This window comes from Zootoca vivipara, chromosome 11, assembly GCF_963506605.1.
Source record: "Zootoca vivipara chromosome 11, rZooViv1.1, whole genome shotgun sequence".
NCBI lineage: Eukaryota > Metazoa > Chordata > Lepidosauria > Squamata > Lacertidae > Zootoca > Zootoca vivipara.
The window spans coordinates 37234080-37247786 of NC_083286.1; the positions used below are offsets into that span (position 1 = coordinate 37234080).

The 13707-nt window shown below is 41.2% G+C and overlaps 1 protein-coding gene across 2 annotated transcripts in view; it reads right to left on the reverse strand.

Moving 5' to 3' along the window:
* PIK3R1 (phosphoinositide-3-kinase regulatory subunit 1) overlaps positions 1-13707 on the reverse strand; it is a 70332-nt gene that overhangs the window by 34592 nt on the left and 22033 nt on the right. Inside the window, exon 1 of one of the 2 annotated variants that reach the window (XM_035100334.2) lies at positions 912-6031. The exons of the other annotated variant lie outside the window; for it this stretch is intronic. Coding sequence (XP_034956225.1) covers positions 912-1053 — 142 coding nt within the window. The 5' untranslated portion in view covers positions 1054-6031. Of the gene's footprint in view, positions 1-911; positions 6032-13707 lie in introns of those variants that run through there. 2 annotated transcript variants of the gene reach the window in all.

The following is a 13707-nucleotide window of genomic DNA, read 5'->3' on the forward strand; positions in this document are numbered from 1 at the left end:
TCAGAAAAGAGAGAATGGTTCTCCTAAGATAATATGAAAAAGGTGGAACAGGAAAAAGAATCTAGTATGGTATATGACTACTTCATAACTGTTTTTACATATGCAGATTTAACTGATTAACCATAGGTAAATCAACCAATATAATGAAATTAAAAGATTTATTTAATTGGGTGACAGCCCTGATTCTTTGAAGCCAAATACCACCTCACTGGTTCAAACAAACTGTCAACCATAATTTTAATAAATTAGTTAAATTCTAAATAAACTGATGGGGAGGGGAACCCCTTAACATTGTAATGTGATGAAGTGATGAGTGAGCAAAGCATTTCACCAACAACCCTGACACAACGACACTCTCTTAAAAGTAGTGGGTTTCGTAGCTCTTGTAGCAGTGAGATGCTCTGTTCTGCGATGCTCCTGTATAAAATTCCCATACCATTATACTGCAATTGGTACTTTTGACAGTAAACTTTCCACCTTTGGCACAAAACTGAAAATCACAGTCATTTAGGTTTTTTTAAAATAATAATAATAATAATAAAAGACCTCAGGAAACAGTTGTGTGCCAAACTAAACACTTTACAACATTCTTAGAACTAAGTACCATTTTACAAGATTTACACAGAAGGAAGCCAGGTTTGTTCGTGGTGCTTTAAATTTTTTTTTTTCTTTTTAAAAAAACGCTGACATGCTACAGCAACAAAAAAGGAATGGAAGCAAGTATTCCAGCTACCATTGCCAAAACAAGCCCTGAATATGGATTAGTGGTAAGAGAGCAGAGGACTGAACACGTATCAAAAGGATTACTGCAAGAAACAAGTCCCCACCACCCCATCCCACCCCTCTCAACACACAATTTTCAATGGACACAGAGAAATAACAAAACTTGACAAGTAGCCTGCAATCTGTACCTGACTTCAAAACTATCTTCTGCTTTGATGTGTGCTTCACAGCACAAAGGTTTGGAGAGCCAAGTCCACTCTTAAGAATCTGGGCCACTTTGCAGATCCCTTTGCTGCAATCCAGTATCAATTTTTCACTTAAAGTAATCATTTTAACGTTCACGTTAAGACAAAGTGTACCCTTTGGGTTTTTATTTTCGAAGCCCGCTGTCCCCAGAGTTTAAAAGTTGCCGGGGGTTTGTCTTAAAAAGAGCCTTCTTCCCTGGTCATTAGGCATTTTATCCCAGGTTAAAAGGAGGCTTCTGATGACATGTCAGAAATGCTCGATTTTCCACCCGTTCTATTTTTACCTTGCCACCGGCGGTAACCAATCAGACGGAACAGAAGCTGAGATTCCCTCCAATCCAAAAAGCTCTCCCCCTCTTGTTAATAGAGACATGCCTGAACAGCATTTAGCAAACAGCAACGTGTGGGAGCAGACAGCATACCTTGCAACTGAGCACTGCCAACATAGCTATGAGCTGCAAGACGAAACCAGCACACAGCTGCACTTTTTGCAGGAGTTCTCAGTAAAAAGAGATTTTCAGAGTTATTACCTGGCAAAGACCTATGGAAAGTTAAAGCTGGAAGATTGGCTATGCAAACCTCCGAGCCAAACCTTTCATTACTGCTAGAGGAAGCATGGAAGTCGATAGAACCAAAATTATAACCTAACCTGCCCTTTAAAATGTAATAAGATACACTATTGGAAAAGCATGCCGGGGGGGGGGGGGTCAGGTCCATTTACTAGAAGGTATCCAGGAGACTATGGTCTAACATTACAGTTAAAATAAAAACCTGAGTAAATTTTACCTTTTCTTTTCTCCTAGATTTTCTCAGCACCGGGTCCAATGGAGGCCTAATGGCTACAGCAGTTCCAGGCTGGCATAGCTCACAGCACATTTCTGCCTGCCTCCTTCAACCTTCAACACCAGCATAATGGATGGGCCTGTGGATACAATGGTGGCTGTAACCCCAGCATGCCCTACTGCTACCTGGTCACAGTCTGAATTGCTCTGTTGCTATTTTGTCAGGTGGTCCAAAGGTGGAGATCATAGAATCACAAAGTTGTAGAGTTGGAAGGGACCACAAGGGCCATATTTTCCAAACCGCAGTAATGCAGGAATCTTCTGCCCAACGTAGGACTCGAACTCATGACCCCGGGATTCAGACTTTCATGCTCCACCAACTGAGCTATGTATGTAGGTGGCTGGATCCCTTTATTTGTGTTCAGTGTGAGTTTCACATGTACTCAATCACAGATTAATTCCTTGCCATGCTTTATTTTTAGTTTTTTTAAAAAATAATTAAAAATGTGCACTCAAATTATACACACTTTCTGCTAAAACATATGTTTCGTATGCTTTTCGCTGCATTTCCCCCTTAAATACATACTATTGCATTTTAAATTCTGTGAAGTATGCATTTTGTGTGAACGCTTTGAGCAGAAATAGCACCACAAAATTCTGAGAACTGCATAATCTGACTGACAGCTGCATTTTAATCCACATTTTACTCCTGGGGTGGAAAATTAAAACATGGACCAATGAATTTCTCTTCCTTCCTTATCACAAGGACTGGTGTTGGTATTATCTTTTTAACTTTAAAATGAAGCCCCAGTTTAGCGACAGAACAATGGCAGCCCAACTGCTACTGTGGGGTACACTAGTGTAGTGTGATGTTGTGTTGTTGGTAGCACATTGTATGAAAACAAGATGGTCGCCCCCATGGGGTGACCACTAGGGTGATGACATTTTCTTTTTTTTCTCTCTCAAAAATTATTTCCTGTAGCACAAATGGATGAACTTTTGCCTATTAATGACTAAAATGAGGTATATTCCATTGAAATATTAAAAAAGGTTATGCACAAACCGTTTTTAATTTTTTTGTATGCCGTTTTACCATTTCATAAAATTGTATTAACAATTCTATATATATTTTGTATCAAATCTGGACACAACACCACATTCCACAATGGGGAGTGTTCTTAGCAACATAGGGTATACAAATGTCACACCTGCGCAAGGTAAAAGTCCCTTTTTGAGACCTCAAAACTCAGCCAGCAGACCCTGCCGGGCATGCTGGGAAAAGAACCTACAGGAGAGGTAGCAAAACATCGTCCTCTAGCAGCGTCTATACTGTTACTGCAGCTAAAAAAAGCTTCCTTGTGTGTTTGATGATCCTATATAACAGTGATCCCCAAACTGCGGCCCTCCAGATGTTTTGGCCTACAACTCCCATGATCCCTAGCTAACAGGACCAGTGGTTGGGGAAGATGGGAATTGTAGTCCAAAACATCTGGAGGGCCAAAGTTTGGGGATGCCTGCTATATAATGTTGTATATATGTGACTCTAAAGCTTGGGTTCAATTTTATATCTGCTTACAGTGACTTCAAAACTGATAAATAAAAATTTTTTTAATCATTTTGTGCATGAGGTTGTTTAATCACCTCTCTTTGAAAGTAAGATTTTATCTAATCTTTAATGAAAGCTCATCAAATTATGATACAGGGAAATGAGGTTGTAAAAAAGTCATCACCCTAGTGACCACAGAAGACTGCAAAAAACAATTAGTAAGTAATACAGTCACCCCCACCTGGATTCCAGACAACTTCTGCCCTGTCCCCCAAATGTTCAAGAACTCTCCTCCATATTTTGTCTGTTCCAAGGTCCAGTGCAGAGCTTTCCAAACTGTATGTCATGATGTGTTAGTGTGTTGGCTGCAAGTGTGTAGGTGTGTCCTGCAAACGCCACGCCCCCCGCCCTGCTCCTGCGGCTGGAAAGGGGTTAGTTCAATCTCCTGTTTGCTAGTAAAACTGAATTACTGTGACGCAAAATGATGCATGTCTAAAAAGTGTGTCACCAACATGAACAGTTTGGAAAGCTCTGGTCTAGTGAGGTGGGAGGGATGGGTGTGCGCAGTGGTGCAACAACTGTTCATTTGGATGGCACTTGTTCCAGAGAACTGCTTTCTGAGGAACATAATGTAAATATTTATAATCTGCAAAAATGGTGCATTTATATTTCACACATTATATCATTGTAAGCTGCTTTAATGAGGTGTATACACCATCTATGGCAGGCATCCCCAAACTTCGGCCCTCCAGATGTTTTGGACTACAATTCCCATCTTCCCCGACCATTGGTCCTGCTAGCTAGGGATCATGGGAGTTGTAGGCCAAAACATCTGGAGGGCCGCAGTTTGGGGATGCCGGATCTATGGTATGAATATGTGTTGTGAGCACCTCCATACCCTCCAAAGGAAAATGCTGCTTTGAAACTTTAGGAAAAAAAGCTTGCATGGGGAAATACTGCTTACCAACAACTTACCAAAGCCTTCATCCGAAAACTTGATTATAAAGTAAGTTGGACATACACTCTCACAACAGGCTAGTTCAATCTCAGCCCACTACCCAGAAATCTCACGATTACCACAATTATGCTGTACTGTTTTCAATATTCGGTTGGAAGCCGCCCAGAGTGGCTGGGGAAACCCAGCCAGATGGGCGGGGTATAAATAAATTATTATTATTATTATTATTATTATTATTATTATTATTATTATTATTATTACCAGTATTTTAAACAAAAATATATGCAGTATATATAACATGCTAGAAAATGTCTTCCCCTCCCCTCTCCCTTGTTAAAAGAAAAAGAAAAACAATCCTCAGCACAACAACACAAGGGGTTCCTATAATACAAAACAAAAATAGATTCCGAGGGGGAAGTTAACTGGATTTTTTAAAAAACCAAAAACAACCTGGCTTAGAATCACACTAACAAGATGCATCTCCCCAAATTGCTGGCTCTGAGCCAACATTTTGCAATAATACGCCACAGTGCTTCTTTATTAAAGTTTAATTATTATAACAAGGGTTGTAAATTGTATGTCAACGCTCAATTTAATATGTAGCAAAGCCATGCTATATCTTGTGTTAAAAGGAAGCGATATTGTCTGTGTGGGAGGGAGGAGTTTGTACATTATGTTCTATCAGATTAGGCTTTGGTAACTTTATGAATTATGAGCTGTCACCCACTTTTTCATCTGCCACAGAATATACTTCTTGGAACTGGGAACTATAAATAAGACAGCAGATGTTTTTAGTTGGCTCCAACTGGAACTCTTGAAAAAAAATGCCTGTAGTTAAATTGTCCTGTTATATTCTACTCCCCTCTACGGGCTGCTTTTGAAGCACACACTATTTTATAAAAGCCACAACAATGTCATGTTCGGTGTAGAACTGTTAGTTCAAGGTGCTGAAAAAACTTTAGTGGCACTGGAGTAACAGTTTAGCTTGTAAGATCCTTAGAGCTGGGAACTATCTTGTTTTTCTTGTGCTACTGTAGAAAAACACTGTGTAAAGCAATAGCATGCTGTGGAAATATAGTAGTAGTAGTAGTAGTAATAATAATAATAATAATAATAATAATAATAATAATAATAATACACACTGGCATTATTTTTCCTTGTTGAACAGCAACTATAGAAATGAATTATGTTACAGTGACCACTTACACATCACCAGAAAAAAAGAGGACAAAAGACAAGAGCATCTGCTTTGCTTGCAGAAAATCGCAAGCCATCTCCAGGTAGGACAAGAATGTCCTTAAATTGGAACCCCTGAAAGTCCCTGCCAGTCAGTGTACGGTGCTATACTGAGCCACAGACCCCTGTGTTCCTTCCTATAAGCATTGGTGCCAATTCTAAAATTATGACTATAATTTAAATAGAAAGCCAATACTTCTTGACATTGGGAGGGGGAACCCTGTGTCCAGGTGACCTATGTGGCTGCTCAGACTACTGTCCATGCAATAATTTCCATGCCCCTGTTTTAGGGTTATTTATCTTGAAACCGGACTAGGTCCAAACAGAGGACTCCTTCCAAAAGAAGACCCCTTTGTAAAGCAGCACTAACAGACCGTCTACCTTAGGATCTTGCCAATGTCCTGCTTTTTTTTATTTTAGTGTAATTAGAAAATGCATTTACTTATTTCACTTATAACTGGCATTGAGAGCTACAGTCCTTCATGTTCTCTCCAAGTTTTATCTTCACTGAGGGGTGGCCTGAGAGCATACCTGCCAAGTCTCCCGCTGAAATATGCTGGGGCTGCTCTGCCCATGTGTGGGCACCGGAAATCGGGCAGAGCGGCACCGGAAGTCGCTTCTACGCATGCCCGGCGGCCATCTTGGTGGTGGCTGCATGGCGATGGCCATCCTGGTGACGGCCACTGCCATGCGGCCACCACCAAGATGGCCGTCGCCATGCGGCCACCACCAAGATGGCTGCTGGGCATGCGTAGAAGCGACTTCCAGTGCCGTTCTGCCCAATTTCCAGTGCCCACACATGGGCAGAGTGGCACCCAAAATTGAGGCTCCCTGGAAGGTAGGAAATCTGGGGGATTTTCGGGATTTCTCTCCGTTCAGGAGAACAGCGGGAAATGGATAAAAATCCGGGGGTTTCCTGCGAAAAATGGGATACTTGGCAGCTAAGCCTGAGAGATTGACTGTGGGTTACTTTTGGCCAGTAAAATATGTAGTATCTTGCCAGTTTGGTACCCAAGTGAGACATGCAAAATATATTTTGCCTGAACCCTGCAAAGGCAATCTTGCCATGACCTGTATTGCATTTGGTTAAAACTGGAGCAAGTACCATGTAATGTTGGTAAATCTTTGCCATTACCCACAAAAAGAAGAATTTTCAGTGCCTAGAGAGCAATTAACAACAACATTAACAATAACCCACCCACCCCCACAACACATTGCATGCAGAAGTTCCTATGTTTAACTCCAGGTATCTCATTGTATGGCTGGAAGGACTCTTGGCTGAAACCCTGAGCTAGATAAGCAAATGGGTTTGACTCGGTACAGTATAAGGCATCTTTCTATGTTCCTAAGATCATTTGAGATGGTCAGCACCAGTTACAGGGCCAAAATTCTCAAAATGCTTAGAAGGGATACCATTAGGGGTGGAAATGCAGAGCAGCAAAATCTACTGGAAGCAATGTAATGTAAGAGTTAAGTGATCTTATAACTATGTGATTGCTTTGAAGTTACTCTCCACCTCAGGGTGTCAGTATTTTCCACAAAAAACTTAGATCAGTCTCCTGCACAACAGCATGCCATTATGCTGCAGAGATCTCTTTTAAGTCTCTAGTTATTCCTTAATTATAGGCTAAAACTGATGCTTAAAAATTTTTTTTTTAAGTAATCCATGCCTTTTTTCTAATGCAGTTCCATAAGAGCATTGCATATATCCTTTAAGTCAGGGGTCAGCAAACTTTTTCAGCAGGCGGCTGGTTCACTGTCACTCAGACCTTGGAGGGGGGGGGGCGGACAGACTATATTTTTTTAAAAAAATGAACGAATTCCTATGCCACACAAATAACCCAGAGATGCATTTTAAATAAAAGGACACATTCTGTTGTTGTTGTTGTTGTTGTTGTTTAGTCGTTTAGTCGTGTCCGACTCTTCGTGACCCCATGGACCATAGCACGCCAGGCACTCCTGTCTTGCACTGCCTCCCGCAGTTTGGTCAAACTCATGTTCGTAGCTTCGAGAACACTGTCCAACCATCTTGTCCTCTGTCGTCCCCTTCTCCTTGTGCCCTCCATCTTTCCCAGCATCAAGGTCTTTTCCAAGGATTCTTCTCTTCTCATGAGGTGGCCAAAGTATTGGAGCCTCAGCTTCACGATCTGTCCTTCCAGGGAGCACTCAGGGCTGATTTCCTTAAGAATGGATAGGTTTGATCTTCTAGCAGTCCATGGGACTCTCAAGAGTCTCCTCCAGCACCATTCTACTCATTCTACTCATGTAAAAACATGTAAAAATCTACTCATTCTACTCATGTAAAAACATGTAAAAATCCGCAGGCCGGATTTAGAACGCCATTGGGCCGCATATGGCCCCCAGGCCTTAGTTTGGGTTTGGGGACCCTGCTTTAAGTGTTACATTATTCTGTCCAGAAATTAAACAGGTTTTGACTAATCATGTGACTAGGGGAACAGAAATGGATTTTAATAATTTTATATAGTATTCTTTAACAGATTGGCTCCTTACTACTTGTATCGTCCAAAGTGGGCTTCTATATGAAGAGTTGAAGTCTTATCACCCATTCAAGGAAAAGGAGACAAGATTCATAATGGTAGCTTCAGATTATCAGAAAACATTGACAAAACTTAACTGTAAACATTTATTGTCAATGTACGCATTTGTTCTTGGGTTCCTAATATGTATCTGTAGTACATTTAGCTGCCTATTTTATTTCTCATACAAGGGAGATGAAGCAAATACTTTTCTTCCAAACCAGCACCTCATATTTAGAAGACGAAATGTTGTGTGTGTGCCTAATTTAATGACACAATGAAGAATTTATTCTGCACAGAAAATTGGGTAGGTCACCAACCATGCACATAAGCATATGCTGAATGTATTTGTGACAATGTCTGGTCTTATTTCATATTGGCACTCTGACAACAAGCTGTCACTCGTAACAGGAGTTAACACCGTGACATTTCACACTGCTCTGCAAATTCATTTGTCATCTGTTAAGATACCTATGACAAGTTTTGGCAATCATTTTATAGTGAGCTATTTTCAGCCTGGTTTCGTTTTTTTAAAAGGACAGCTTTGTTTACATCGAAATGATTAAAATCACATAAGCAGGGTGGAGAAACAGTGGTCCTCAAGATGTTGCTGAACTAAAACTGCTACCATTTCTGAGCACTGGCCACAGCTGGCTAGGACTGAGGGCAGCTGTAGTTCACCACCATTTGGAAGGTCTTAGGTTACCAATAGGGGACAGGGACTAATTCAAATAATTGATTTAATGCAGGTTTCTTGCTTGCAATTATATCAAGAAAACCACCCCTTGCCTGTCTGTGAACATCTAACTATCTGGAATTTCAAAATTCTGCCAGTAGGAAAGCTCATCTCTTTTCTAACCCAAAAACTAAACCAGTTTTTAACAATCCCATGATTTCTAGTACCAGCAAACAGTTCCTTGTATGTTCTGTTTACACAGCATCATACAACATGGCACTATGCCAGACCCACAAAGAAGCCCGTGCAATACAGACAGGAGATGTTTAGGTCAGAATGCTCAATGAAGACTTCTTCATTACATAAAGCAGCCCTACTTGTAAGGAGAACTTAAGATCTACGTATTTGAATTCTGGTAAACAGGAAATGGTGTGTGTGTGTATGTGTGAAAGAGAAAGAGAGAGAGAGCGCGCTGCTTTTCAACTAGGTCTGGTAACCTTTTCTTCTAGCAGGCCAGTGCACTTATTCCTAAAATAACTGAAGGCAACACCGCCCACAGCACCTGAGCATGTACTTTGTACATGATTTTTTATCACACTGAAGTCACACACGCAGTTAGAACAAGTTGTACCCTAATTAGCCTTTCCCTTGAATCTTACAGCAATGTACAAACATATGCACCAATTAAAGCTGCTTAAAACTGAGCTGATGTGTCAATTAATCTATTGCACCTCATACTGCTTTGCTGCAGAAAGAGAAGTAACCCTCCCGGGGGGAGGGTGGATCTTATTTTCTTGTCCACCACTTTTTCTTTCCTGTTCCCCATGTGCTGTTTTGTTTTTTAAAGATACTTAACACTCTCCATGTCTATGCATAAGTAAGACCCACTGAGTTCGATGGGATTTACTCTCAGATAAGGGTATCTAGGATTTCAGCCAGTCACTTCCCTTATACTGTACTGGATGCCTTGGTACTGGTTTCTTTCTCTCTAGTACAAGCTTCCTCAACCTCGGCCCTCCAGATGTTTTTGGCCTACAACTCCCATGATCCCTAGCTAGCAGGACCAGTGGTCAGGGATGATGGGAATTGTAGTCTCAAAACATCTGGAGGGCCGAGGTTGAGGAAGCATGCTCTAGTATAACAGGCATACTGTGTAAATAGCTATCTTAATTATCTGTAGGAAAGGGTTTAAAGTTTGTCTTGTGCAAGCAGTGCTGTCATCGGAGAGACCCATACAAACCAACCTGAATGTGCTCTGATAATGGTGCTGGTCTCTGGGCTACTGCTGGGAGTCACTTGCTGTGGTGTTGCATGGTGCCAACAATGGGTAGAGACAGGATCCTCTCCCCCCCCCCCACTCAATGGGCTACCAGGAAAGGGCAGGTAGATCGTGCCTGAACTGGTCTTAACTGGTCACTTGCAGAGAGCTTTTCAAATTGGGCAATGTGCACAGATTTCCCCCTGCTGCCATAAAGCAACAGAAGACTCGCTTGTGCATTTTAGCCATCCGTTTCCCTACTACAGAGTGGCAACAAGGGTACTGCAGCATGGAATTGGGTCAAATGTGGTGTCAGGGACAAACTAAGCATAAGCTTAAACACATTATCATCTTTGGTCCCATGTAGGTAGCATCTGAATTAGGACCAATATTACACAAGGCTATCTGGTTTATCGTATTCTGTTTTCCAGTTACCCTGTATGTACATATATATTCAAACCTATCATAGCAGCATCCAAACACATGATAAAAGCACAGCTTGAAACCACGTGTGAAGTAGCCGTAAACTGCTTACCAAAAAGCTCACTGTTAGATTGACAATGGACTCAGTGAGCTGGCTCACGCCAACCCCCTCCTCTGTGTGTTGCACCAGAAGGCAGGAAGGGGGACCCAGAACGTTGTGAATTGCCCTGATTATTCTGAGAACCACCCTGAGATCTATGGGTATAGGGTAGTACAGTGGTACCTCTGGTTAAGAACTTAATTTGTTCCGGAGGTCCTTTCTTAAACTGAAACTGTTCTTAACCTGAAGCACCCACTTTAGCTAATGGGGCCTCCTGCTGCCGCCGCGCCGCCGCAGCATGATTTTTGTTCCTATCCTGAAGCAAAGTTCTTAACCCAAGGTACTATTTCTGGGTTAGCGGAGTTTGTAACCTGAAGCGTTTGTAACCAGAGATACCACTGTATACAAATTTAACAACAACAAAAACAACAACACCAGCCTAGCATTGCATGATAACTGGATAGTGAGACCAGCAAATCTAGCTGTTCTGTTACTACCAACATTCTTTATTTTCAAAGCTGCTCAAATACTTAAGAAATATTGAGAACAAAATGTCCGCACTTTCTAAAAGTTAGAAGAGAAAAGTATTCCAGATCTTCTCAACATATTTGACTTAAATGTGTTTTTTTTATAAAAAAAACGAAAACAAACCACACACACACACACACACACACACACACACACACACACCATATATGCCCAAATCCTGAAGGAATATAATCTTCAGCCCAGTACAATAAATTGGAACCACATTTAATCCTACTTTCCCCCAATAACTTTATCGTTTCCTTACATTATAAACAAACTATACCTCAACATTTGGGCTCTCTGCCCTCCCCCACCCCCAGTATGCTGTAATCTTGCCAGCAGACAAGCTTTGCTTTTAATAAGTTGATCTGCCAACTTAAACAGCAGTCTCCTAAGGCAATCAAATAATGGAACACATGCACAAGTGCTTGAATCCGTCAGAGGTTTACTCACCCCGACACAAACGGTTTCCTCAATATTAGCTGTTATATAAATGTACACTCACAACCCTTAGGTACTCAAAAAGCACACATTTACTATGTTCCATCAATCTCTCATTTGCCACTCTTCCTTCTCCTCTTCGTTCCTTCCCGTCTTCATTTTTTTAAAAAAAGTTTCATGATTTAGCAGAGAGAGAAAGAGATAGAAAAGTCAAAGTACAGAACCGTGTACAGAACCTGTACATAGACAGGAATCCAAAGAGAAATAAGACTTCTATAAAAAAAAAGGCAACAGATGACGTCAATAGGGGCTGGGAGACAGAGGGAGGCAACTGTTCCTCGGTGAGCTCCTCAGCTGTTGTTCCTCTATGTTGCCACACGGTCTGTTCTGGGGCCCCTAACTCTGGTGCAGTGGAAGATGTTACCCATCACCAGTGCTAAAATGAGATTCAATTGCCAGTCCACTTGGGTTCAGAATGTGGGATGGGGGTGAGGCATTACTTTGCGCTTCACCTCAGGCAGCAAAATGTCTTGGGCGGTTTCTTACTGTTAAGAACTGATTCGTTGCTTTGTCCCTTCTTCCCTTAGAAACCAAATTAGTGAAATAAATAAATAAAACCTTGATTTTGCTGTTTCTGCGGAAGAAATTTCCCATACTGAAGAAACAAGCTATTCCAACTTTAGAAGAGTTCTTCCACAGTAAGTGTGCGGTGAGAAAAATATAAAACAGTCCCTCAAGTTCTTCACAGGTTAAGAGGGGATATAATCCGTTCCAGCTCCTTGCTACATGTACCAGTACTGTACAATACTATATAGGCATCTGCAAATGCACATATACTGTCTTTATATATGCATTTATTTGCTGGTCTGGGCCTTTAAAGTCCCACATGTCCTGGTATTTAAAGGGCTGCTTTCACCCATACCGTAGAAACCTGCTCACCAATTTCTTAGTGCTCTTGTCTAACCAAGTAGCTTCTGGAGAGAGGACCTTTTCCATGATAGCACCCAAATTATAGAACTCCCTCCCAAGAAATATTTGGCTTGTGCTTTCTTAGGTGCTGATGTCTGTTGTGTTTGTCCAAGTCTTCAATGGCTTTTACTGATGTTTCAGACTTATTTACTGCTTTGGTTTAGCTTTTACTACTGACCTCAGAGTTTTATTTCCTGGTCTAATTTTGCTGTTTAGTGTGGTGGATGTGCTCTTATGATACCATATTGTTAAAAATGTAAGCTAGCTTGCAGCTGTTTGGTAAGAGGCAGAATATGAGTAACATAAATAAAATGTTTTGTGCATTTGCAAAATTTAATTTTGAAGTAATTCAAATTTTCCCTTCAAGCACATGAAATCATTCAGAGGTGATTCCACGTAACATTTCTCTACTCATGCTCTGGAAGCTGCCAAGCGCATAAAGCTGCTTTCGCACGAGTTAAATGTGCACGAGTTTGTGATCCTACTGCATTCTAACAGTGTTCTTAGATAGAATCCCCCAAAGGTTTAGGGTAAACTTTTGCTTCGGATAAAACAAAGTACTTCTTTGTGCACCACATAGTCAAACTAGGAAATGTGTTCTCCCAGGAAGAAGTGATGGTTGCCAGCTTGGATGGCTTTAAGCAAATCCATGGACAAGAGTGCTTTCAATGGCTACTAGCCATGATGGCTATGCTCTTTGTCCTCTGTTGGAGGCAGCAATCTTTCCAAATACTAGTTGCTAGAAATCAGGAAGGTGGAGGTGGAGGGGGGCTGTTGCTTGTGCTCATATTCTGCTCCTTGGTTTCCTACAGCTATCTGGTTGGCCACTGTGAGAACAGGTGTTGGACTAGTTGGGCCATTGCCCTGATCCTGAAGGCTGCTCTTATGGCTATAGCGCAACCCCACAGTACTTTCTCAGACAAGATTCCCAGGTTAAACAGGCAATCCCGGATAATCTTCATTGGTCTGATCCTATTTTCACTCACGTTAATGAGGGATTTGGCTGACGACCTTGGTAGGAGGAAGATGACAGCTTGCTCTTTCCTGTCTTACTCTGAACAAATATGGAATATTTGAAAACAAAAGGAAAGTTAAACAAACCCTTAGCAAAAAAAATTAAAATGTTGTTTTTAAAGCATTTTAGTGGTAGTTATTTACGAAAAAGATAATTCAACCTTGCAGATTAAAAAGGGGCAACATGTGCTTTTGTCTGTCTTGATACAAACAGTCAATGAGAAAAGCTGAACATCAGCACAAACTAAGTTAATTGGTTCCTTGTTTTACC